Source organism: Dicentrarchus labrax, unplaced genomic scaffold, assembly GCF_905237075.1.
Source record: "Dicentrarchus labrax unplaced genomic scaffold, dlabrax2021, whole genome shotgun sequence".
NCBI lineage: Eukaryota > Metazoa > Chordata > Actinopteri > Moronidae > Dicentrarchus > Dicentrarchus labrax.
Window position 1 is genome coordinate 18,942,565 of NW_026136707.1, and position 25,624 is coordinate 18,968,188.

Below are 25,624 nucleotides of genomic sequence, written 5' to 3' on the forward strand. Positions count from 1 at the left end.
GTATAATGAAAACTAAAATGGTGTTCAATTTAGAACTGGATGTAGATTTCCAATGTACATCCCTGACTTATGATCATATTAAATCAAGCTATTTTATTGGCAATTAATGTTTTGTGCAGCATACACCAAAATTGGCATGTGACTCATTTTAACACAATGCAGCACAGCCATGTCTGGATGGTGACACAGTTTTGAGCTGCCATCTGTTAAACAAGATAATTTTATCCAGATTGCTTTCTGTTGTTATCATCAACAGATACTTCTAAACAGCCTCAGAGAAACCTCTTCTATACTGATGCTTTCCTGCTTTAGATTAGCCACTTTGTTCACATACAAGGTGTGGGTCACAAAGCCCGAACATCTGTTTATCTCTACATACCAAAACAGGGGGTATATTATTATCAGCACAGCTGTATGAAATAAAACTCTCACTGAAGTATTCTTACATGCACACACACACACACACACACACACACACACACACACACACACACACACACACACACACACACACACACACACACACACACACAGGCTCAGAGGAAATGTGGGCTAAAAGTAGAGACAGATTTTTATCTAGGCGAATACTGATTGAAGAATTATATTCCTTTAATCCTGTAAAAGGAATTGTTTCTGGCTAATAGTGCCATAATGTGCCTAATCTTAATGTATTCAATTATGTCGCCCACAGGGAGCCCTTTCTACTCTTCTGTAACAAAACTGCTTTTCCATTAGGCGCTGTGTGACATTCAGTTGTACTCTCAATGCAAATGTAGTCTTCAAATTCTGTTTGTTATTTTTATTTTCATTCTTATTAAAAGTTATTGGTACATATTATCAGATTTAATTCGTGATGGGTTTCTTTTTATTTCTCATCATTATTTTTACCCCGATGAGCCTCATGATACATTAACACTGGCAATAAGGAGAAGAAACTCCATTCCAACAAATATCAGAGAAACATGTGGTGTGTTTTTGGTTGCAACCAGCAGTAGGGAAGGGCATGCATGCTGAGAGCCATCTCAACTCCAGATACACATCTCATCAGTAGGATTAAGAGACGTTAGATTGATTAGCATACCATTAAATCATACAAGCAGACTTTTGGCATTGGATAGGCCCCGCAGTGTAGTGAAGTTTCATCTTGGTTTATTGAAAATCACTTATTCCTACTCACTCCATGCCGCAAAGCACCTACACATCTGGATCTCTTGTGGTTTTTTTTTTCTGTTTTGGTCCCCAGACGTGACTGGACATGGATGTGGTCTTGGTGTAACTGTCCAAATGGTTTTCCTTTTGGTGTGTCACTAGATAATTTACCCTGTGTAGGCACTGGCCCAGTTTGTACATATGTAACATCTTTTTTGCTTTACAAGTTTAGCCCAGTTTGGGGTGTGTGTGTGTGTGTGTGTTTTGGGGGTAGTGGTCTCTCCTGTAGCTGTTGCTCCAGCTGAGTTGGCAGCTCTCATGCACCATGGGATCATCCTGGATAGATGCTGTTATTTATGCAGCGTGTCTAAACCAATCATCCTGACACAGATTTATGTAAACACAGCAGTTTCTTGGCATAGGATGAGGTTCACACACACACAAGGAGGAAGCTAAAGGTATTATTTAGTTTGGCTCTCCCTCAGTGGGCGCAGTGCATAAACCCAACATGCAAAATGTGTTTGGGAAGCCTGAAAATGGGTTGCCAGCAGGCCAGAGAGGGAGGGGGATCGGGATGACATGTAAAAATGGGGAAAAAGGAACTACTGTTTGTGTATCCAGTTGAGTATGTCTTTTATAGCACACTGTAGATTTTAAATATGTAACCAGTATATAAGTAATATAGTATTATTCAATATTTTTTTGGAAAACCACCAAAACAATTTCATTCACAAGAAATATAAAGTCAGACAAAAAACACACAAAAGACAGTCAATTTATATCAAACATTTTATTCCTTGATTTTTTTTTTTGTATTGTTTTTATAAAATTCTTTTACAAAACTGTGATTTTTCCTCTATCTTTCCATTTTAATTTCTATAAAATTAGGTCTGCAGTTACAGAAGAAAGTAAAGGAAGCCAGTAGAGATTCAGTGGAGACAAAATCCTGTTGTATAAATACTGTTTATGGGAGGATTATGTGTGTGTTACATGTATTACTATACTTGTGACAACCAGGAAGAGGGGTCCTCTATTGTGCCCTCACAAGTATAGTAATACAAGGCAGTACGCATAAAAAAAAGTTCCTACAACAGAAAAGGCAGGAATGTCAGAATCGGATGTGTGGTGATAAGTCTTAGTAGCACTCCAGTGTTAAACAATATCTTTTAGGAAGCCATTATGTGTTACTGGATATTGATAAAGAAAACAAAAAACAACCTACTATGAAATGAAAACAGGGACTTGCTCCATGCACAAGGCAGATGGGGGAAAAAAATTAACTAAAGCGTATTTCTTCTGAAGGCACATCAATATATAACCCCCTGCCCTCTGAAACAACAACATCAGGAAAGAAAAAAAAAAGATAGATAAACTGTCGTCTTAAATATTGCACCAAGTTCATTTCTGAAATGTGATTCTGTTTACGACCATATTCAGTTGTCTTGATAGCACTGTGCTTCAGTAATACTAGGATTGTTTGTTTGCTGTCAAACTCATATTACATTCTCACAAGTGTAAAATACCATGCAGCACCCTTCTCTGCTGATTTCTCAGTCTCTCACGCATACACTCTTTCATTCCTGTCCCCCTCTCTTTCCTCACACATTTTATCTTATACTGACAGGATATACTTCTAATGAACCAAATAAATATGAGAATGCATGGCATTCCTCATATCAGACGAAAATTATAAAAACAAAAATATATTTGATCTATTGGCACACATTGGGGTGAAAGGTACAGAATGGAGAAGCTTAGCAAAATGATCATTTATTTTTCACAAAACTGAAGCTGGAGCTACCAAAGGAGGCATCAGGGCAGGTGTGGTTAGATTTCTATATTAGTGTTGCTGGCTTTACAGGATACTTCATGGACAGGTGAACTTTGAGTTGATGATGCACAGTGATTTAAAAATCGCAGGTACACATTCTAGATTCATCAAATTAACATTTTCGGAGAACCTGATATGACATATCAAGGCAGAACTAAAATGAAGCGTGACTGTTGACTGACGTGAATGGACCCAAACACTTGTACTGACTAGTCATTTGGCCTATTGATCCATCTGCAAAAACCCAATTTCATGTTCCACTGACACGTGGCAATCATACAGATGAGATCCATGTCTCAAGTTGTGAAAAATAACATAAAAACGCATCAAGATGTTATTTGTGAAAAATGCTGAAATTATGGAACATACTTGAACATCCGGGTTTTACATTTTGCCTCTTGAATGTGGCCATTGGCAATCAGAATCTCTCAAAGCTGAATGGCTGTTTAAATCTGTGTTGATCAAACTGTCATTCTGCAAATATACTGGAAACTGAAAGTATTCTAATTACATGTATTTATGTTGAAGAAATAGCACAAATGAGAATAATTACTTAATAGAGCATATCTCCCGAAAGGTGTCAATTTCTACCCTATAACTTTAAACAGCACCACAAAAAAATTTTTTGCCCATCTGGTCACATTTGTTTATAACAAGTGGAAAAAATATATTTAATATGATGCCAACTCTGACTGCTTGACGCTACATGATGAAAGCAGTATTAGCCCATGTCAAGTACTTGTCAACCAGGGCTACTGCCAAACCTCACTGGACAAAATGAAATTGGGTCTATGGCATAGAGACAATAACCGTATAATAAATATCCCTCACTAACCAAGCCAAGAAAGATCCATTCTCTAGTTTTCACAGTGGTTTGTGTTTTAAACAGACCATTGGTTGGCTCAATTGGCAAGCTCAGCCTCCCTTACCCAAGGCAATTCTAATGATTCTCTATTGTTCTTCAGGCCAGCACACATTCAAGTACCAATTCTAGCTTGTCATATGTCTTTACCAAAAAAAAAAAGTAATGAAGAAGAATTTCTGTCTAAAATGAAAAAAGAGAATTCCATTGACTTTTTATGGATATCCATCCCCACGTAGCAACTTTATTGAGATTAAGCTAGTTGTGTAAGGGAAAAAAAAGTTCAAAATAACAATTTTCCATTAAAATTAGTGAGTGAAAAAATGTGAATGCTGACCTGAAGATCCATATTCCAATCCAAAATCACGAATAATAAAATAAAATCAAAAAAGCAGCAAGATCAAGGTGCTCATTTTGCACCATGTCCTTTTCTCAGACTCCCAGATCCAAACGCCATTAGACAAACTTGAGGCACTGTGAATATCAGATCAACCATCATAACTCAGTTCTGTGGTCGAGGGGTTGTCATTCCTCTCTTCACCCACCCTGCTATTGGTTTCAATTAAGACAATACAGAGAGTAGTGCTGGCCATTCATTCACTGTATAAAAAAAATAGCTAAACACAATCCCAAAATAGTGTTCTCCTCTTCATAGTCATAATTATCATTAATATTTTGTCAGCAAAAACTTTCAGGAACCTGTGCAGAATGTACAGAGCGGAGCAGTCTTTTTCAGTGGGTTGGAGTTGGTGGTTTGCCACTGTTGGGACACTGAAGCAGCAAGCTATGATTTCCAACAACTCCATGACTTTGACCACTTCAGTTCAAAGTTTTTAAGTCCTCAGGTGTCCTTCAGTTGGTTGTAGTCATAGTGTATATAGTGGGACCTGTGTGCTTAGCTATCCCCCAATACACATAGGAGAAAGGGTAGAAAGGATAAATGGGGGAGGGACAACCAAAGAGACCAGTGAATGTGGTGTCCTCCACAGCTGTTCTAGTTTATTTTCCTTCTCTCCCCCTGTACCCGATCATGTTTGTTTCTCCACTGATCCATCCATGGAATCATGGAAAGGCTCTGAGTTTCTCCATGTGTCCGCCCCCTCACTCTGTCTTTGTTCTGTTCATTGAGTGGGGGGCTCTGGAGGGTTATAGCCTCTCGATGTCCCTGTACTTCTTCCGCAGTATGGACACCTGGTCTTTGAACAGGACTGGGTCCAGCCTCATCTGAGAATGGACCAGGGGCATTGTGCCAAACCAGCTGGCAAACTTGTTCATGCAGGTCTGACGCTGGGCAAAATGGTCCGGGTCAGCCCAGCGAGAAGCCCGGGAGCTCTGGGGGTGAGACGTGGTGATAGGATGGGGAGAGAGGGGGGGAGAGAGAAAGGGAGAGATACAGACAGTGCAATGAAGAAAGAGACCGTCAGAATGAATAATGCATCACAAATTACTCTGACCTTTCAGAACCTATTGTAATTATTCATAAGGTTTTTTGTTTTTTATTGAAGGCCATATTGGAAGAAACCTAATTTCAATTCAAATTTACAAAAGACTGATGTTCTATTTTAACAGCCAACACTATCAGGGTTTAAGTGGTACGCTGTGTCTACAACCTACCAGCCTCTACAATAATCAGGAAGAACATGGGTCTCTGTTCAATACTCAGCATCATTAGGAATAATAAATGATTATGTGGGCATTTACAGCTCCGAGGCAGGTGTTTAAAAGAGGATCCACCACAATTTGTGAAAAGAAAAAAAACACCTTACTAGATATTGCCACTGTCAGGAGTGTTTTCTCCTGAGCGTAAAAGAATTTCCTTCATGTTTTTGAGTAGCTTCTTGTCACGAATCTAGGTTGTTGATGTAGTTGGAAGCCTTGTGTGTGTGATTGTATTTTGGGTCTGTGTGTGTAAAGTTAAAAAAGTATTGGGGATAAATTTAGTTAAGTTAATCTTCTTCTTAATTTGCCACTGGTTTTACTGCAGACATAGTGTACTTGCAGTAATTTCCCCACAAGTGATCAAAGAATTGCAAACAAAAGCTACCTTTTACAACTAGAGACATTCTTACTACTTTGTTTTTTACTGTGCATATGGAAGACAACTTAAAATATCAAGACCTCTTTGCTATCCTGGTTATGCATTATTCATTATATTGCTCTGAAATAGGGCCATCTATGCAGCCTCAATGATAATATATGGCGTTTTTCCATACACATGTGCTGGCTTGGCTGGACTCGGTTTGACTTGGCGCATCAGCCCAGCACGGCAGGGATTTGCATTTCCACAACAGGGCTACCCGCTTCAAATTGTGTCTTTACAGGCAGAGAGATCCACAATGGTCGAGAGAGCTCAAGATTGAATGAAAAGGGGGCCATTAACTAAGCTCTGCTCCAGGGATAAAAGACATTTCACTTTCTATAAATTCTTCATAATAAAAGTCTGCGGTTATTTTGTTACATAAACGCTTTTATTATGAAGCCGCAAAAGAAGTGTTGGTTTTCATCAGCAGTAACTTAACACGACTCCTATACGGCTGAGAGGGAGCAGAAAACTGAAAAATAAAGCAGATATATCGGCTGTACAAACAGGAGAGAAACAAAACTTAAAACCAAGGAGATTCAATTAATGTTTGTCTCTCTGCTCTCCCATACAGACAGGAGTTGAGTCTTGCATGTATTTAGAGGGGATAATGGGGTATCGTAGTGGGTTGGCCGCGCTTTGGCACTACTCCAGACAAAGTCCATCTAGGCACAGCTCGGCAGAACTCGTCACATTAAAAGTGGTAATGGAAATGCAAATCAGCACGGCATGGTTCGAATCGGCTTGGCCAGGATAAATATTCTGCCTTACCTGTCCCATCATGGTCTCCTTGTATTGTTTCTTCTGGGTGACCTTGATTGGTGGTAGTTTAGAGACTGAGGACACCAGAAAATTCATCAGAATGTCCTCACAGTTTGACATCTGGTCAACCATGGTCTTCAGACTGGCTGGAAGGTAGGTGGTGTACAAGTAGTGGTAGTATCTAAGGGAGAACACGAGAGTGAACGTGTTAGTACTGAACTAAATGAAATGACAGAATGTCATTTGAGAGGAGTGAAATATAGTAGAAGCAGACAGCAGTTGCGTTAGTACTTGTGATAGATGGCAGCCCCAGTCAGCACCATGGAGTAGTCGTTGGTCCATTTGGAAGTGTAGCCCCACCTCTCCTTGTTGCTATCCCAGAAGTGACTGCGGGCTGGGTAACCAACAATGCGGTCTGGGAAACTCTGCCACACTGTGAAGGCAAAGTCCACCTGAACAATGTAGAGACCAGAGAGAAACAAAGAGACAGAAAGAGGGAAAGAAGACATGAGGCCAAGAAACCAGGAACAGATCATTGCAGGGAACTACATAGATACATAGACACATAATAGTGATTATATAATTGTCAAATGTCTGCTGTTGTTTTTTGGAAGTCTGACCTCTGTAGTGGAGAGCACGGTGTCCTCATCAAGACTGAGCACAGCATCAGTGGGGATGGTGTCGTAGGGCAAAAAACGACTGCTTATCACCTGGTATTTGCAAAACAGACACATACGTAAAATGTTGACAGGTTGCTAAAAGGGTGTAAATACTTTTACCATGTGGCTGCAAAAATCAGTGTATAAACAGGGCCGTATACGCACAATCAAGGTAGATCTGCATGACAAGCAGGAGTACAAGTTTCTTCATGTTTGTCTGTGCTACAGAGTTGTTTTATCTTCCTGCATTAAGCAGTCAGCTAAATATACAAGCTGACATTACACCAATGACAGCAGAAATACAGCATTTCACTGATGAGCTAAAATCACAGATAGAAATCCACAAGCAGTGGAGCGCGCTTCCCTTCCTGATGAGCCCTGCAGACTCTGCTTTTTGGCATGTATCTATGCAAATAACTCTGTATAACAAGTGCTTATAAAGTGGTTTCCATTTTTAGAAATATGCACGCTGATTTAAATCCCAGTTATTTTATAACAAACAAAAATAACAAACACTTGATGAAAAGAGATGTACATTTTGATTTAACCACGTCAGATTTCAAGAGTCCAAAACTCAATATCTGTTATTGCCAATTTTGAAAGAAAAGAAAAGTACTGGTTGAAGACACCAAGAGATGGGCAGGAAACAGCAGAATCCACCATGCACTATGACCACTTTAACCACTTGGTAAGAAACTTTGGGGTGCCTGCAATTTTACATCCTGAATTGAATTGACCTGAAGGCTTCTAGTGTGGAATGTGAAATGACTGCAGTCTATGGGTTTTTTTGTTACCTTGCTTTCACCCTCTATAACAATAACAGGGACTGAGGTGGGAGGCCAGCGGTGCTTGGCAGGAAGAGGCTTGTCACAGTTCCACAGAATTATCACCTGCACAAATGGAAAACAGGTAAAAGGTTAGTTATCAATCTGAACACATGTCCATATTCATCTGCATACCTATGTATGCACACCCAATGAGAAATATGTTAAAATCTAAGTCTTTTTGGTGAATTTGCAAAATGCCAGAATATTGCTATTTATATATATATATACATACATATATGCATTAGTATTATAATAGCATCGATGTGGAGAGTAGTGTCGGGGTGGATCTGTTGTTGCAGCAAGGCTGGGAAATTATTTGGATAGCCTCCCTTCATCTCCAGCATGAATTAAATAATTAAGTTCAAAAGCAGTTCTAAGCCAACACCAGCACTTTACTGATTTGATAAACCTGAGAAATGATACTGACATAGCCAACAAAGCTGCTTTGCTTTCCGTTTAACATCTTAAAAACACTATATGGACTATGTGTCTTCATTTGCTAAACATTTATTAGTTCCATGAAACGTCAATTCACATCACGTCAGAACCAAATAGTAAATGTAGATCAGCTCAATCTGATGTGAGGTGAGTGAGTTGGGTTTTGAATTACCTGAGCACAGTACTGGGATTTGGCCACAGCGACAAGCAGCTTCATGACTGGCTGGGACTGGGAGACCAGTGGGGTCACCACGTGAATGATCGCTGTAAACTTCGGGTAGGGCTTAATACCTGAAAACAGCCAGGATACATCAAAAATCAAAAAAATAAGCAATTTAGATCTGTAAGGTAATATTTCAAGCACGAGAATGATCTCCCGAATTATCTTCAGTTGTGTGGAATTATCACTTGAACACGGAACTGCACCTTTTTGACAGCTTTCAGCATCTCTTAGTTTGTGCTTGTTTACTTCCAGCTGTTTACTTGGCATCCAGTGTAACTGAAAGGGTCTAATTAGGCTTGTAAAGGAAAAGGAGCCAGTTAACCAAATCCCAATGTCAATAACAAGCTGCATATCTGGCCAATTAACCAAGCACAAATACAACATGGCAACATGGCAAGTCTAATTGGTGAGCTTCTCTGTGACAAATCATGAATTAATAAAGATATACTGCATAACTTTTAGCAATGTCACCGATTCTCGTGTTAGTTTATGAGTATTCAACAGCTGTCACACACCAGCTGTTCCTGTGTTGTGGCATAAAATGAAAATCAGTCTATCAAACCTTAGGGTGTGCCATTAACGTGGGTTTTAGCATATAGCAGCATGTGCATGAATAATTAACTGACCCAGCTTAGCGTAGTAGAAGGGGAATTCTCCCAGGTATGTAGAGTACTGAGGAAGGGTGAAAAGGCCTCCAGGCAGACTGTTCCACATGAGGTTACTCCTTGAGGTGTGCTGCAGTACCCGGTCCTGGATGATCTGCATTAATAGGAGGGAAAGAGATACAAATTCATATAATCTGTAAAGAAGTCAATTGATTAAAAAAGGTAAATAATAATTAAATGTCCATGACAGTCCATGGTCCTCTGTGACACATAGAAAGAAAGCTCAGGCCCAGGCCAAGATACAGTATGATATACAGTGTACAGTGAGCTGTCTATAAATTAGCTTTGAGCCAAGATCTTCCATGCTCATTCACTTCAAATTAAGCAATAATTATGCCAGTTTTATATACTGCTTGGAAACAGATACTCTGGTGCCTCTAAAATTAACAACTGAAATAGCGAGTCGCTTCAAATAAACAAAAAACCTGCAGGCTACAAATAAAGTGGTTTTGGTTGTGCTTTCAGTATTCTGTTAACAACAAATTAATATCCTATTATTTAATTCTCCTTCCATTGTTTTCTTCTGTAGAGCTCATTTTAGTTCGTTATGTATATTTATTTACATTTGTCACTCCATTTAAATGAAATCGTATCACAATTCACACCCCTTCAATATTCAATATATTATGTATATACAATTCTAGTTTTCTTATTAGTTGGATTAAAGCTTCACTGACGACTACATTTAGAACACTACAACGAACTAAAGTGTTAACATCCATAAATACCCTCATTAGGAAAGAAACGGCTAAACATATATAATCCCAAAATATCTTTTCCCATTCTATCTATTCTATCCATCTATTTCCTTATAAAAATTAAATGAATAAAGAAGTTGCAAGTTGTAGCAGCTGAAAACAAGACTTTGGTAACGATAATGCAAATCAGCTTGCTTTAATTTCATTTTGACATAGACATAATGTGTTCATGTAAAGAAAAAACAAATATAACTCGATTGAAATTGACAATTATGACTTAAATGCAATTACTCTGGCTTGGCTAAATTGGCAGGCATGGCTTAATTGAATCACCCTTGGTCTGTCATCTGTGAGCATGGAGCAAAACTACCTGAAAACACAAGCAGCTATGAAGAAGTTCAATCAGTTCCTTTGGCTTATATTTTACAGCCAAAAATGTCTTCACTTCATAAGCCACTATATTCATTAGCATTTTAGTTTTTACAATGGGTAATCAAAATGTTTACCATTCAAATTATGCTGTTATGTTTCAAGATACCCCTGAAACGGTATCAACATTTCAGTTAAAAATAAAGTGGGTTGCCATCAGCTGTTCCATAACTCCCAAATTTACAAGTTTACTGTTTGTTTGGCCCAATATCACATACAATGTGTGAGCGAGCGTTATAGGCCCACAGCATCAACTGCTTCTCACTACACCCCAGCTTTAAGCAGAATCTTACACAGTGAGAGGATATCTTAATAAAATATTAAGCATTCTCTGAGCTCTGGGGTAGCGACAGAGCAAAGTAAACACTGTTGACTTCTTGCAGGATATTGTTTACAGTAAAATAATTTTACACTAATATAAGCCAAAACACTTAATAGTCTTGTACTATGGCATGTGTTGAAACAGAGTTAAGATAGTGACATTGTAAACAGATCGAAGATCAGCTTCTTGGGGGTGTAACTTTACCCTGCTGACAGAGAAATCCCAGCTCTGCTTTCCAGTGCCCTGACTTCCTACCTCTAGGGACTAGGCCTCTGTAACCCTATCTGAGGACAGCAACTAATGGTGTAAACTGCAGTCAGCAGTAAGACTTGCATGTAACACAACTGAAAGTCAGCAGTACTTTTCCAATTTGTTGCTTTATAATGAAATAACAAGATTCAAACATTCATCAAACAAAATAAACATCAGCTACAAGCAAATCATCGATACATTTATCTTCTCTATCTGTCACTACCACCCATTATTTAGGTCCATTGCATTCAGAGATGCACAGATACATGACTTGGAATGCAGTGAAAAATCCTGCCTTACACATTCTGCTTATCGTCTTGGTCCCTTATCCATTTTCATTCCTCCTCATCTTTGCTTGTTTGTAATTCTAGCTCCAGAGCAGTATGCTAGCCTGCTACTCACCGGGAAGAATATAGATTAATGGACTCTTGACAGGAACAAACTACTGACATGATTGATACTCAAGCCAAGCCTCAAAAACATGACAGCAGATTTTAACAATATATATCATCCCTCTTGGTTTTTAGTCTAGTGTGGAGTAGTTATTGTAGATATTATGTCTACAACTACACACTGTGGATTTGTAAGTCTGTCAGTACAAAGTTAATAACTAGGATGAACAGAACTGAGTGACTTACAAAATCTGTAAGAAAGTGCAACAGTTTACAGTAGTTTTAAAATGGCAATGAGATTTATTAGAGTTAAGTTTTTTTAAATTACATATTACATAGCCCTTGCATGTATGTGTATATAGAGACATTTTCATGTATATGTGTGCAACTATATTGTACGTATGAAGATGAACATGTGTGTACCTCCAGTGTGGTCAGTACGATCTTCTCCACAGAGTTGAAGTAAGCCTCCCATAGGAACTGCGTCTGCTGTCTCAAGGACAGGATCTTATCCTGATGGATGGAGCGCACCGTTGAGGGAATCTGAGGCAGAAGTGAACACATGTTAGCATATTTAAATGAGCCCAGACAGAATAAAAAACAGACAAACATCTGTAGTCTACACTGGATACTATAGTTTAATCCTTAAGTGACAGCACACTGCATGTGAACGACTGTGAGAACTGCCTATAATAAATCCACTGAGTGAGTCTCAGCTGTCATATAAAGTAAATCTGATACAGGTGGACTGGATGTTTAGAAGACAGTGGACACTATGTAGAAAATAATAAATGATGTCCTTAAATACAACACCATGTAGCAATGTTGATTCCAAGAGGCAAACACACTCTTTAATGACTCCACACATATTGGGTGACAAACATGCAGACTGGAATAGGACGCAAAGAACACGTGCACACTGCAGATGCATTGCCAACCCTTTATAAAGATCAGGCCTCATGAAAACCTTCTGTGGTCAAAAAAACATGTAGTCATACTAAGAGAGGAACTGGCAATGTGACAGTAGTGTGGAGATAGGCTTTTCTTTTTACTTATAGTGTTGACAAAACTAAACCCAGCTTCAGACTCGTGTGAAGTTTATACCTGTAATAGCAGCCTTTCATCACCAATCACAGCTGCTGTGTTCCAGTCGATGATCTCTGAGAAGGGAAGCTCCCAGCCATTACTCAGCATCACTGGCACACAAGCTGCCTATAAGAGTAATACACAAAAACACACACACAAAAAAACAGTTGATTAATGAGATAAATGTGTTAAGTTTGTCTATCTGCAGGCAATAAAATAAAGACAGACTGGAAACAAGAGAGAAATGAAAAAAATTACTAAATGGCTTATGCTCTGCAAACCAAAGCCATTACTATACAAGGTCCATTTCCCAAGTAATAAAAATCAGGCAATTTAACCAATAGGGGCAACTCATCCTCCAACAGATTTCCATTAAGTAAAGAACTACTGCAGCACCTTGATGAGTAACTCTCAAAGAGACTAGGCAGTGCGGCTCCATAAAACTGAGCGCTCAAAACATACTTTTAAACCATTTTAAAACATTAAACCACTGTGTCTGAGAGATTAATTAAAGTGTGTTTGTGCTGTAAGTTCAATGTGTTTGTTTATAAGAGTTGGATAGCACATGCAGCATCCTGCCAGGAGCGACCGGCCCTATAATCTGTTAAACGGGGGACCATTCACTGATTGGCTTTGGTCACTACACATGCACACGCACGTCCAGGCACAAACCCCTCCTGCATCAAAGTGCTGCAGTGCTCATCTAATCTCCTCAGTGTCATTAGCAAAGGCAGCAATCTGCTGAAATGCTCCCATGCTTTCCCTACCTATCTGCTCTCACAGAGCAATCAACTAGAGACTCCTGTAGCTCAATCCTCTCCCAACTCATCACATTACAACAACCATTCATTAATGAAACTCACTCCTATTAACTCCCTACATTTTGCAAACACACACGTGTAAGAAAGAACCTCAATGTGACTCTAGCCTGCTGCTTGTCATGGCACCTGCATTTCACAACCTGATCCTGCAGTCATCCCTTCCTGACCAACCCAGCTCTAGTCTAATCATTTTAACATCTCCAGTCTTCACTACTACCCTGCTTCCTGTCTGGCCTGTTAGAATACTCACTTGAGTCAATGTAACTAATACACATGCTAGCCTGCCTTGACCTCAACTTCCCAAAATTCTCAAGTGTCTGCCTGCCCTCCTCAATTTCTGCGCTCCTGCATAAGGCTCCGAATGGAAAGACGCACTAATCACCTTCAGTGTATGGCCGTGTTCCAGCCATACACTCCAGCCAACCTCTGAAAGCTACCTCAACTGCAGCTGCACTGCTTTCTCTTCTTGCGTTGGCCTGGTCATCAGTCCACTGCCTCACCTCGCCTCACTCCTGGCTCCCCAGTGGTGCAATTATCTTCCCATTCCAGTCAATAAAGAGTGTAAACTCAAAAGTCATCATTTCTATTCTACTTGCTCAAGAAACTCCCTCATCCATAGCCATTTCTCTACTATACAAGTGCTTACAGTAGTTGACATAAATATATAAGGTATGTTAATAATATATGATAACAATGTTAGTGAGGAAACTAACACCATGAATGACTTTGGTTGCTTTTGATTTTTAAACTTTTTCTTTATACATATTGACTTTTTGCAACTGCACTAATTGCACTGTAGGTCACTGGAGGAGAAAAAACACACAATATCTAAAATCTAATTTTACACAGGGGAAAATTATTCTCCTATATATATTTATTAAAATACAAAGATAATTTACAGTATGGACATATTCTCATACTGGTACCCAGTGTGTGTGTGAAAGGAAGAAGGCACTTGCAAGGCCTTTCATGAAGACAGGATGGCAAATTTAACACACCAGTGATTTATGCTCAGATACTGGTTCTCTTCGCTGGAAGCACATTACACACATATTACAGCACTACAGTCACTAGCAGTCCAACTCAGCCTGATGTGTTGGCAAACGTGATTAAAAACAAATACAAACTCATAGTTTAATTTGTTAAAGGGCGAAATTAATATAAATTCAACCATGTATTCAGATCCTTCAGGACCACAGTAATTATAACTCGTAATTATCCAGGAGAATCTTAAATTACTGTTTTATCATCATCTGGATAATTCAATTACATTAGCCTGCAGTGAGATTCACTGGCTAATAAAGCAACCTTTGTTATTTTAAAGAATGATTATATTTTAACAGTTCTTGTGCCCCTAACGGCTTGGAAACACTGCCCGCGAACGTCTTCCTTTTTATTTTGGTACTCATGTTAACAGTTTCGAGCAGCCACACTGCTCACATGAGTTGATGTGACAGGCACGGCTACAGTAACACTTGAACACTTGACTTGAAAATGATTTGTTCATACCAACATTAGCAGCAACATACACACTATTTCACTACATTTCACACTGTAGAATATATTACAGACATAAAAAAATATAATTATATAATTTTTTTAACTCAACACCACACCACAACACTGTATCCATTTCAGATTAAATGCTCTTTAGTGTTTATGTGGATAGAACCCATTCGTTTGTTAACAAGGCTTTTATGTTTTGTATTGTATTCATCAAAGGCAAACTCAATGTAAAAAGATGGAGCTGGCAGCAGCAGAAATGCTCTATGTAGACACCACAGGCAAGTCAAAGCAGTTCAGTGAGGTAAGCTGTCAAGCACTGCGCAGGCAGTGTGTCCAGTCTGTAAAATGAGGCTTGCCTCTACCTTGCCTAACAACCAAAGAAGATTCAACATCTTTAGTGAGTAGGCAGGTAAAGCGGGTTCAGTACTATTTGAAATTATGGACACACATTGAAGAATATACCAGAATTAAAAAGAGTAAGTGCAATGTAAGAGGAGAGGATGACTCAGGGAGGTGGGTGAAGAAACTCAAAGAATGAACTGAAAGGAAGAAAACAACGAGAGAAAAATGATGGCAGGGAGAGCAATGAATACACTGAGTCAGAGGCAGCTGTATCAACACTCTCTGCACAATAACAAAATGACTGGCAGTATGTGAGAGAGCTACTGGGAGTAACTCAGTACACTCAGACATCATTATTTCCATTCTCAACCACTGATTAGTGACTTTATTGTTTGGTCACCATAGCACAACAAGACTTCAAGTTCAACGTGTTTGGTCATGTTTATTCAGTTGCCAACCTTAGTAGACAGAATACACCATATCAGTCTAGGCACTTTGGACAACTGAAGCACTTTTAGCACAAGAATCTATGTGGGTCTCCCTTTGATTGGGGTTTAACTGAGTCCAAATCTAGCAGTAATTGCTTAAAAATATTTGTGACACAATCAGTTAAGAGGTGGTGCAAAGGTGGCTGCAATGACACAGCAAAGATATAAAACAGCATCAATTATAATTCCAGTAAAGTATTACCAGTAGAGTTGCACTTACTGTAATTCTAAAACTAGCTCCTTCTTTGGGGTTTTCGCTATATTAGTTCTTACTGAACAAGAGGAAAGATGGGAGAGAGACTTAATATGTACTGAAACCTAAAAGGCACAATCAAACTTTTGAGTCACCATAATGCAGCTGTTGTAACAGATTTCAATTTACTAACATCTACGCCTAGCAATAATGAGCCACATCTGTAGGTAAGTCACTGACCTGCAAAGCTTCTAAAAAGCGAAAGGAACCCAGCCGTCGTCCTCGAGGTACCAGACAGAAGGTGGAGTTGTACAGCATCTCTCTATAGTCATACCTGTAGAAGAGAGGACATTAATTTAATATATTTAATAACATAATTTGTACTCATACATTCAGGATACTAACAGAAGATAACAAGCACACTGACATTCATCAGTGCACTTGTTTATGTGATTTTACCTTACAAAGACTTACTGCTACAATGACATCTTTATATAAAACTAAAATGTTAGGAACACAGTAAATACCAGGCCCAAGTTTCCTTAAACAGTCTGAGAGCAGCATAGACGACAGAACAGAAAAGTCTCCTCTTTTTAACAATGAAATACCTGGAAAGTACATGGGAAAATCCCATGCTTTGATCTCAACTCCTCTCTCTTACCTTCTCCCAACCCATCTTTAAACTCCTTGCCCTCTCACCTGCACATCTCAACATCTCTCCTTTCTTCCCCACTCCCTCCATCCAATCTAAGCCTCAGTCAGCACTTGCTTGGATTAAGGAGCTGCTTGGAATTCCTTTAGTGTCAATATAATACGTGTGCCTGTGAGAATGAGCGAAAGAGTGTGCATTTGTACTACTTGTGCACATTTTAGTTCTCAGTGTGTTATTGTAAACAAGCCTTCATGCAAATTTATGCTTGTATTAAAAAAAACAAAACAACAACTTTTGACCATATTTGCATGAGAATGCAAATATGAATGTTAAGGTGAGTGATCATTTGTGTACGCACATCGTCTGTTCCTGGGGCTATTTTCCTTTTCCTCTTCTTTACTGTAAATGTGTATGTGCATTACGTATGCCTTGCCTGATGCCTGAACTGATCCACTTTAACTCTATGGGTCACCGCACAGCCAAGACACATGTCAGCTTTATATCATGTACAGGGGATAACAGCAGTGCACAGCCATATAGAGGTTCATATAAAATAATATGATTATAATATAAAGTATGACATATTTCCTCGCTATGAGTGTCTATAGTGCAGACACTCAAGGTAGCCAATTGAGTTTATGCTATAGAGCAATACACAGTGTATTAAAGACATAAGGCACAGTTGATTCCCAGATCATTATTTCTGAGCTATCTTAAAAACTACAATACGTCACTGCTGAAATGCATGCATGAACTACAGAGCTGTACCGCACAATTCCATGTTCCTTATAAGGCTGCTGGTTTTGTTTTTTTGCTAATGAGTGTTTATGAATGTATCTGTTAAGAAGTGGTTCCATCTATACTTCCTTTCATTAAGCAAAGACCACAGGATAGCAGGACAGCTGGAAATCAAGCTCTCATTAGCTTTAACATTATGACGCAAATGTTCAATCAAATATCTTCCTGGTCTTTTTGGAGCGATTCTACTAAGCATCAACAATACAGTCACAAATGAGTGCAAAGTTAAATACCAAGTGCAATTTTGACTCAATGATGATTACATAATATCTATCTGGATAATCCCACTTTAGAATACACATAGCATTTACAATTAACAACCACTAAAATGAGTTTGGAGAAGATCAACAAAAAACATAAAAGCTACAGTTAAAAAGCTACAGTTAAGCTTGGTGCCATCTATAGTACTACATAATAATGTACTCAGAAATACACCATCAATGTAGCTCATACTAGGGGCTATTATAAATAATACTACAGGCTAGGTTGTATCACAGATGCTGTTCTGATCTGTGCATCCATTATGAATCAACAACTTGATTCATCAGTCTGATGCCATCACAGATAATGCTAAGATAAGCTATCATTAGGTACAGCAAACAAATAATTTAGCCAGAGGCATGTAATAAGTGACCATTTTGTAAGCCTATAAAAACAGAAGTATAGTTCCATATTTCTTGGCCTGGCTGGGTGTAAATCACCCCTCTATCACATTTCCTGTGAGTGCAAACTCAGAAAAGACCAGATGTTACTCTCCCTGCATACCTCCATTCTTCTCTACTCTTCCAGATGGCTGCTTGTGGGGAGGAGCAGTCTCACAGTATGCTACCGCATGTCAGTGGAGACGTTAAGGATGCGCGTTCAAAAATATCTTCTTCATAAACTAACTCCTGTCTTGGTATGCATTTTTCTGTTTTATTTTTCCCAAACTGTCAGCGAGGACTTTGTCATACCCTTCATCACACGACAACGTCAGCAATTAACTCTACACGATATGAGGCAAATCCTGCCTTGGCCCATATTTTCAGTGCTCCAACATGCAAATGGCTGCTGGTGAGCAGAGCAGTTTGTCAATAATCCCACCATTAAAGTAATGAGCTTGAGTCTGTCCTTTTTGCCACTTCCCTATTATGACATCATGAAAAATACTGGAATAAATACTGAAATAATGCAATTAAAAACTACAAGAATAGTAACAACCATGTAACAAGCAACAAAACAGAAACTGATGGATCTCAAACAGATGTTACAGATGTGGTTATTGCTGTTTTGGAACCTTTTTGATGCAAAACAATGAATCCTACAGCACAAAACCTCCGCCTGAGAGAATGCATATGGTGGACACAAACACACTAAGGATTTAACCTCAACCAACTGTTCAATCAGGGCGGCTGCACTGTTGACATTTCCTGACCATCCAGTTGCTCTTGGTGAGATACTACCATCTTTTAGAAATGGTCTTTTATATGAAAGTTCTTTTATGTGTTTGTGAGGGAGAAAGAGACATGGAGACAGGTAAGAACTTTGAAATCTTCTGTGTGTTTTAGAGGGGTAATGGTTTCTAAGAGTTTCAGTACCAGTGCTATAAGAAAGTAATTCTCATATACTGTGTTGACTGGGGTGGAAATACTGACTGAAAGTAGTGGCTATAATGTAGTAGGGGTGGGAAAAATAATTGATTCTTTGATGCATCGCGATTCTCTCTAGAACGATTCCGTCTCGATGCAGATAAGTTAATAATAGGAATTTTAAAAATTAAGTTAGTTCATGTGCTGCAACATTCTGTTCGCCTGCTGCAGAGCGCTACAGAAAACTCTCCTTCCTGCCTGCCGGTTCTCCGCCAACACGCATACACACCAAACACATGGAAATTGTTTACATCAAAAGTTTAGTGGCAACAAAATGGCATTTTGGGTTCTATGAGGTCGATGGGAAGATGGACAAGACCTACACTGTGTGTAAGGTGTGTAGAAGTCAAATTAAATACTTTGGAAATACAACCAATCTGCGAAACCACATTTCTCGACACCACTCAGAGTTTGGGGGGGGGGGCCCGTTCCTGATGGCAGCCAGAGGACAATTGAGCAGGCAGTGGCACAGCTGCCACCGAACTCTTATGGGCCAAACGGATTACTAAATCCATTGTAAAATTTATTGCAATGGATTTAAGACCATACTCCGTCTGTGATAAAATTGTGTCGCATAAAGGTTGTTTTTTTTGTCTCAGGAGGATTTTGTGTTTGAAGTCGAATTCTTATAATTGACTAAGAGCAGATTTTCTTTAATGACATAGAAAAGAAAGATTATAAAGAAAAGAAAAAGGAATCTTTTTTTTTACAGACTTCCATATTGTGTTAAAATGCAAGCTGCATTGTTCATTGAAAGTCATATTTGTGACAAGAAAAGCTTTTTCTCTAATAAAATATAGAGAAGGTAATTCATCTGTTGATTGTCTTCAATGAATATCACAAAAGTAGTAGGAAGTGATTAGCAAACTCTGAGTAGCAAACTCAGATGTATACATAGAGGTGGGCGATATATCGTTTGCGATAATATCGTCATTGTTGTTTTGACGATGTGCAAATTTCCATTATCGAGTATTTAAATTACTTCGCCAGAAATATTGAAACGCACGCGGAAACTCCTCACTTCCACTTAATACACGGTGCAGCAACGCTCTCTACAGCATGGCAGGATTCAGTCACAGGACTAGTGGGCCTACGTGATCACATGGCGTGATCATGTGACCTCTTGCAAGCATCCTCCTTGCAACAGTTTAGCAGCGCGTTGTGATGGTAGAGAGAAAATGCAAGCACCTCCAGTCCCTGAAGCTCCCGGTACTTCAGATGACTTCGTGCCGAGACGTGGGTCTACCTCTCTGGCATGGAAATGGTTTGGTTTCGAAAATACCTTTTTAGCGCAGCGCTCAGAGCGCTTCAAGTTTAAATCTGTTCAACTTTTAACACCGCTGGGCGCTCAGAAAATTAGTTTTTGAGCGCTCTCGGCGCTAAAAACGCGTTTGGTGGACACAAGCCATAACTCAGACAATTCCAATCACATTTTAATGTGAGGTGCCAAAAGATTCCCACACCTATAATGTGGGGGGGGGGGGAGTTTTGAAAAAAACATTACATATATATCAACATAACAAAAGCATATTCCAAAGATTGTGTTATCAATTGTTGTGGCTCACAGACAAGTCCTGAATATCTCTATAGCAAGAAAGACAAACTCTAGCTATAGTAGGGCCAGAGCACTGCAAGTTGGAACAAAGATCAAACAGGAAGAGACATATTGGACATTTGAAGTCTATTAGCCAAGTCCATTAGAGGGCTAAGCACGCACTTGTACAACTGTAGTTACTTATACTCAAGTAATGTCTATTTTTTTTGGTCAACTGACACGGGGGAAAGTACACAGTGACTGAATTGTCATGTGGATATAAACAATCCCTTCCATCTACAGGAGGAGAGCAATAACAAAGCAGTTTATTCCTGGTACACATATCATTCTTCCAGGTCTCTCGTTGGGAAAAACAGAAAAGGACCCAGCAGTAAATTGGTAAACCATCACCTTTCTTTGTAATGCTGCGGGAGATCTGTTATGATATGTTTATAAACACATTTACTCATCGATATAATGAAATGTAATTTATTAATACTGAAGGAAAGTAGTACAGTGTGATTCACCGAAATAGGAAAGAATAACAGGAAGTGAGCTGGGTCAAGAAAAAAAGATCAAGCAGTCTCCTAGCAACAAGAATGGATGGTGCGAAAAAGAAATGCATGGCTCACTCTGTCAAGTGCCTGAGGAGACTCAGAAGAACAGCCAAAGTGTTTGTCTCCCATAATCTGTGTATGAGACCACACACATTTACAACATAACTCATAGAAAGGACCGCAATCAAAGGGGGCATTGCTTCAGCGGCTCTATGACAAGTCAATGTGCTCATGTGGGTTCCCCCAAATAGTCTTCTGTGCTGGGACAGCGAGTCCTCCAGGGACTATGGATTCATCTTCTTTCATTTATCCAATGTTTAGTTTTTTCATCCATTACAAACCATGTCACAGAAACCGATTATTCGCTTTCTATGAATCACAAGGAAAAAGTGCATCTATTTGCTATGTCATAGTCTTTTCAGAATGTTACAAGCGCAGATGCTACGAGATAAGATATGGTGGTATTTTTGTTGCTGGCTCATAGAGGGACTACTACATTCATGGGAAACAACATGATTTCTATAGTCCAGATTTTGAAATCCTTATCCTTTCATATGCTTTTTAAAGGAATGAATATATATATTCAAAATGGCTTGTTTTTTTGTCAATTTTACAGATAAACCAGTAGAAAAGGAATTATATCGGGAATCCACAACATCCCAGAAATCCCTACGATGAAATTCAGAGGGGAAAATGGGGGATGCTCTAGTACTACCTCACTCTATCACCCCTCTCCCATCCCGCACTGACTTCATATTTCATTTTCTGCTTCCTCTTTTCTGTCACAGTTGAGCCAAGTTGATGGGCAGTTGGCTGTTTCCAGGACTATGCATTCAAGCCAGAGGAATGTCAGCCTAAAAGGCACAGAGTGAAAGTGAGTGTCATTGGATGAAAAAGAGAAAGAGGAAAAAAAAACTGCAGTTGACAACCGCATGCTGTATCCAAGCCCCACACAGCCAGAGCCACCCATGGCAAGAATGTCACACACACAACGCAAAGCCTCATTTTGATCTCAGCACACATCAGAGCGACTTCAATGTTTCAAGACAGTGCCAGACCCTCGTAGAGCCAGCTGCTTTGTTTCCTCTGACAAGACTGCACACCAAGAGGTAGACATGTACAACACACCGTGACAGACCCAAGAGGGAAAACTATGATGCTTTACTTATGCACACACAAAAACACTGACTTCAAATACACTCTGTTTTTGGAGGACTTGCATCAGACCTGCATATGTAAACACGCATACACTGTGATTTCAGGCATGAAAGCAATCATTACTTGACTGTTTCTCCACAAGAAGATCAAACGGCTGCTTGTAATGTGGGGTCAATGAGCACCCCCTCATACTCATGTTACATGGGGTTAATTAGCCATCAAGATAACTACTAGAAAGCAGACTGACCTCTGGTAGAGAAAGAGTGTATTAGACCTCTATAGAAAGTGATCCCTGAGGAATGTGGAAACATTAGACGTTAGCAGCGGTTTTATTGCACTTGTAAGGATCTGGTACACCAATCCAATGCAAGAGTCCCTCCGCAGCATGTTTGAGTTTTGTGTGTACGTCTGGATTCATATTACACTGTGATACCTATTCCAGTGATACAATGCAGTCAATAGCTAAGAACTTTAATAGATGAGGACACACAAATTAGTGGCCAGAATAACTGAAGAGTATGACGTTAACTTGCCTGAAGTTATGGAGCTTAAAATACTCCAGTGGCCTCAGGATAGGAGCATTAGAGATTGATGGCCAACACTAATATGAATGAGATTCACTGCACTATCTTGTACTTAATGGCATAGTTAATCTTGACTGTTTTACCTGCAGCCATGACAGATGAGCAACTTTTTCAAAGCAATGGCGCTGGCTAACGTTGCCTCGAGCAGGGATGGGGACATAATGCAGAGACAAAAAAAGTGGATGGCAGAAGAGCTTTGGGGAAAATGAGAAATTAATTGAAAAAACTGCACACTGCAACAAAAGCTTGGCTGTGTCATGACACCTGAAGGATAAATGTGCATAAGTAATGATTCTACTTTTTCCTTTAACTTCATCTAGTTTTTCCAAGTGTAAATGGACATTGCCACGGGAAGTCGAAACATATTCTGGGGTGGAATATCCAGTACACATTACATAGTTTTTAATTCCTAGGGCATCTAAAATAAAAAGAAGATTTTCTCGCTTTATGCTTAAACCAAAGTGGAAGTCATAACGGTTATTGATGATTTATGTCTAATGAGAAAATGAAATTCATTGTCTGAATAAACACATGCTTTATTTCTTTTAACCATAATTGTGTCAATGAGCGGCAGTAAGTGGGCTAACTACACTGGAATCACTGCATTTGTTTACATTTTAACATACTGAAGAGATTCAAGTTCATGGTTGTTCCACTTTATAAAAATAAGAAATTGTTACAGTGGAAGAACTAATATTGCTGCATAATGGCATTTTAGGAACACTAGCACAAGCTCTGCCAAGATTCAATGGGGCAAAGATGATGTTGAGATCAATATGGCTTTTTGAAAAACAAAGCATTTACTCATTTCCTCAAGGCATCTTGGGCTCACTCATCTTCCTATGGTTAATAAGTTCAAAGACAGCTTTATAAAACATTTACAGACACACAGAGGGGGGGTCTCAAACTCTACCACAGTTCTACATGACCCCAGGTTAATTCACCTAATTACTATGCTTTGAATCTTCTATCGCTTCTTTTTCTTGTTCTCCTTCTCTGTCTCCATCCATCTTAAGTCCTCTCTCACCAGGAGAACCGACAAGCAAAAACCTTTCATCTCTACAAATATCCCTCCTCAAAATGGAGTCATACACACCCTAGAGTTAGCTCCAGTAAGCGCAACACACACCGACCAAAGCACACCGATTCATTAACATTCATCCAGAACATGTTTGGGTCATAAAAGAGCTGCTGAATTTCACTGAATCCTTAAGGAGTTTGGAGGAAGCTCGGCCCATATCTCTAATCAGCCATCCATCAGCTTGATGGGGTCAATGAGAAGGATGCTTTGAAGTGCTCTCAGGACACCAAAAACAAGAACGGGGGAGTCTTGGAGATAATGAAATGACTGTTAATGGAACCGCCATTAGTGCTGGAATGTCAGGGCTGACTTGTAAAACCAGGCAACATAAAGATGTCAGATAAACAATTCAGGTCAAATTATTTGACTGGAGTGACTACAGAGACTTTCCCTCTATTTGCAATAGCTGAGAATGACTGTTAGGAATATAAATGTACTTATAATGTATCCTTTCCTTAGGAAAAAAAGGAATTGTCTAGATACCACTATTTTTATATATATATATATAATTCTGGATCCAGTAGGTGACTACCCAACATTTTTGAGATTATGGCAAACCTACAGCTCTATTGGTCCAGCTATCAACCAACAACATGGCTCGTGTTAATGACTTTTTGAATGAATAAATGGATAGCCAGTAAGTAAGTAAGTCTCATTCGGAACAAAAGGTGGAAATTGAGCAGATTAATCTGAGCTGTCCCTGAGCTTCAAGGAATGCTGTCAAACAGCCAGTGACTAACTTTTGTTGGAGATAGAGCCGAGCTGGTGCTGCTTTTGCAGTGGTTGTTCTGCACAAGAGATAAGTCCAGGTCAGGAATGTCTCTGTTCCTGGGCCAAGCAGGGACGGATGGAGGAAGAGATAGAAGGATGTGAGAATGCAGATGAATGGATGAGAACTGAGGAGGGCGAAGGGGAAGGGAGTGTTGGATGTAGGGAAACAGGAGAATAAAGGAAAAAAGATGGAAACAAATGAGAATGCAGAATACAGATGGAAAAGTAATCAGCAAAAATGATGAACAAAAAATATGAATGAAATCAAATGAATGGTCATGTGCATCCTTGTAAGAATATGTATAGCTATGTGAGTTCTGTGAATGCATCAGCATGTGGACAGCTTTTCCAAACATCAATTTGTTTTTGTTTTACCAGGGTGAAAAACCCTGTCAGCTCACAGACAGTCTCCTCCGTTTAATGGAAAAGCAACCGTGACAACAGCCATGACAGGGAAAAGGAGGCTTTGTAATGTCTTTCTTAGTTCAGTGTACGGGAGGATACCAACTGAATTTGCTATCAATGCACCATCAAATGGACTTGTGGGCTGTGTCTGATCTGATCCAATCCATCATGGTGGGAAAGGGATTTAGATAAAGCCTGACTGCTGAGGCTAGGATCTGCCTGGACTGAGAAGTCTGTTTTGAAAGCGTTTTGTTTGTTTGTGTGTGGGTGTGATTTGGGACAATTTTGGAGGGGTAATGCGTCAGCCGAACTGCAGGACCATGTGTTTTTTGGACATACCAGGGAATGGCCTTACGGAAGTGTTTCAGGGGAGAGAGAGTAATGGAAAGAGAGTAGTGGGGGGGGGAGAAAAATGTCAGAGTTTATGTTGT

General features: G+C 39.4%; 1 protein-coding gene across 1 annotated transcript in view; it reads right to left on the minus strand.

The window, feature by feature from the left end:
- Window positions 1–1,924: 1,924 nt before the first annotated feature.
- Window positions 1,925–25,624, minus strand: part of LOC127367284 (exostosin-1a) — a 38,853-nt gene continuing 15,153 nt past the window's right edge. The window contains exons 2-11 of the mRNA XM_051407027.1: window positions 16,266–16,359; window positions 12,694–12,801; window positions 12,013–12,132; window positions 9,458–9,590; window positions 8,781–8,899; window positions 8,138–8,233; window positions 7,305–7,394; window positions 6,976–7,136; window positions 6,694–6,865; window positions 1,925–5,174 (exon numbers count right to left, since the gene is read on the minus strand). Coding sequence (XP_051262987.1) covers window positions 4,989–5,174; window positions 6,694–6,865; window positions 6,976–7,136; window positions 7,305–7,394; window positions 8,138–8,233; window positions 8,781–8,899; window positions 9,458–9,590; window positions 12,013–12,132; window positions 12,694–12,801; window positions 16,266–16,359 — 1,279 coding nt within the window. The 3' untranslated portion in view covers window positions 1,925–4,988. The remainder of the gene's footprint in view (window positions 5,175–6,693; window positions 6,866–6,975; window positions 7,137–7,304; window positions 7,395–8,137; window positions 8,234–8,780; window positions 8,900–9,457; window positions 9,591–12,012; window positions 12,133–12,693; window positions 12,802–16,265; window positions 16,360–25,624) is intronic.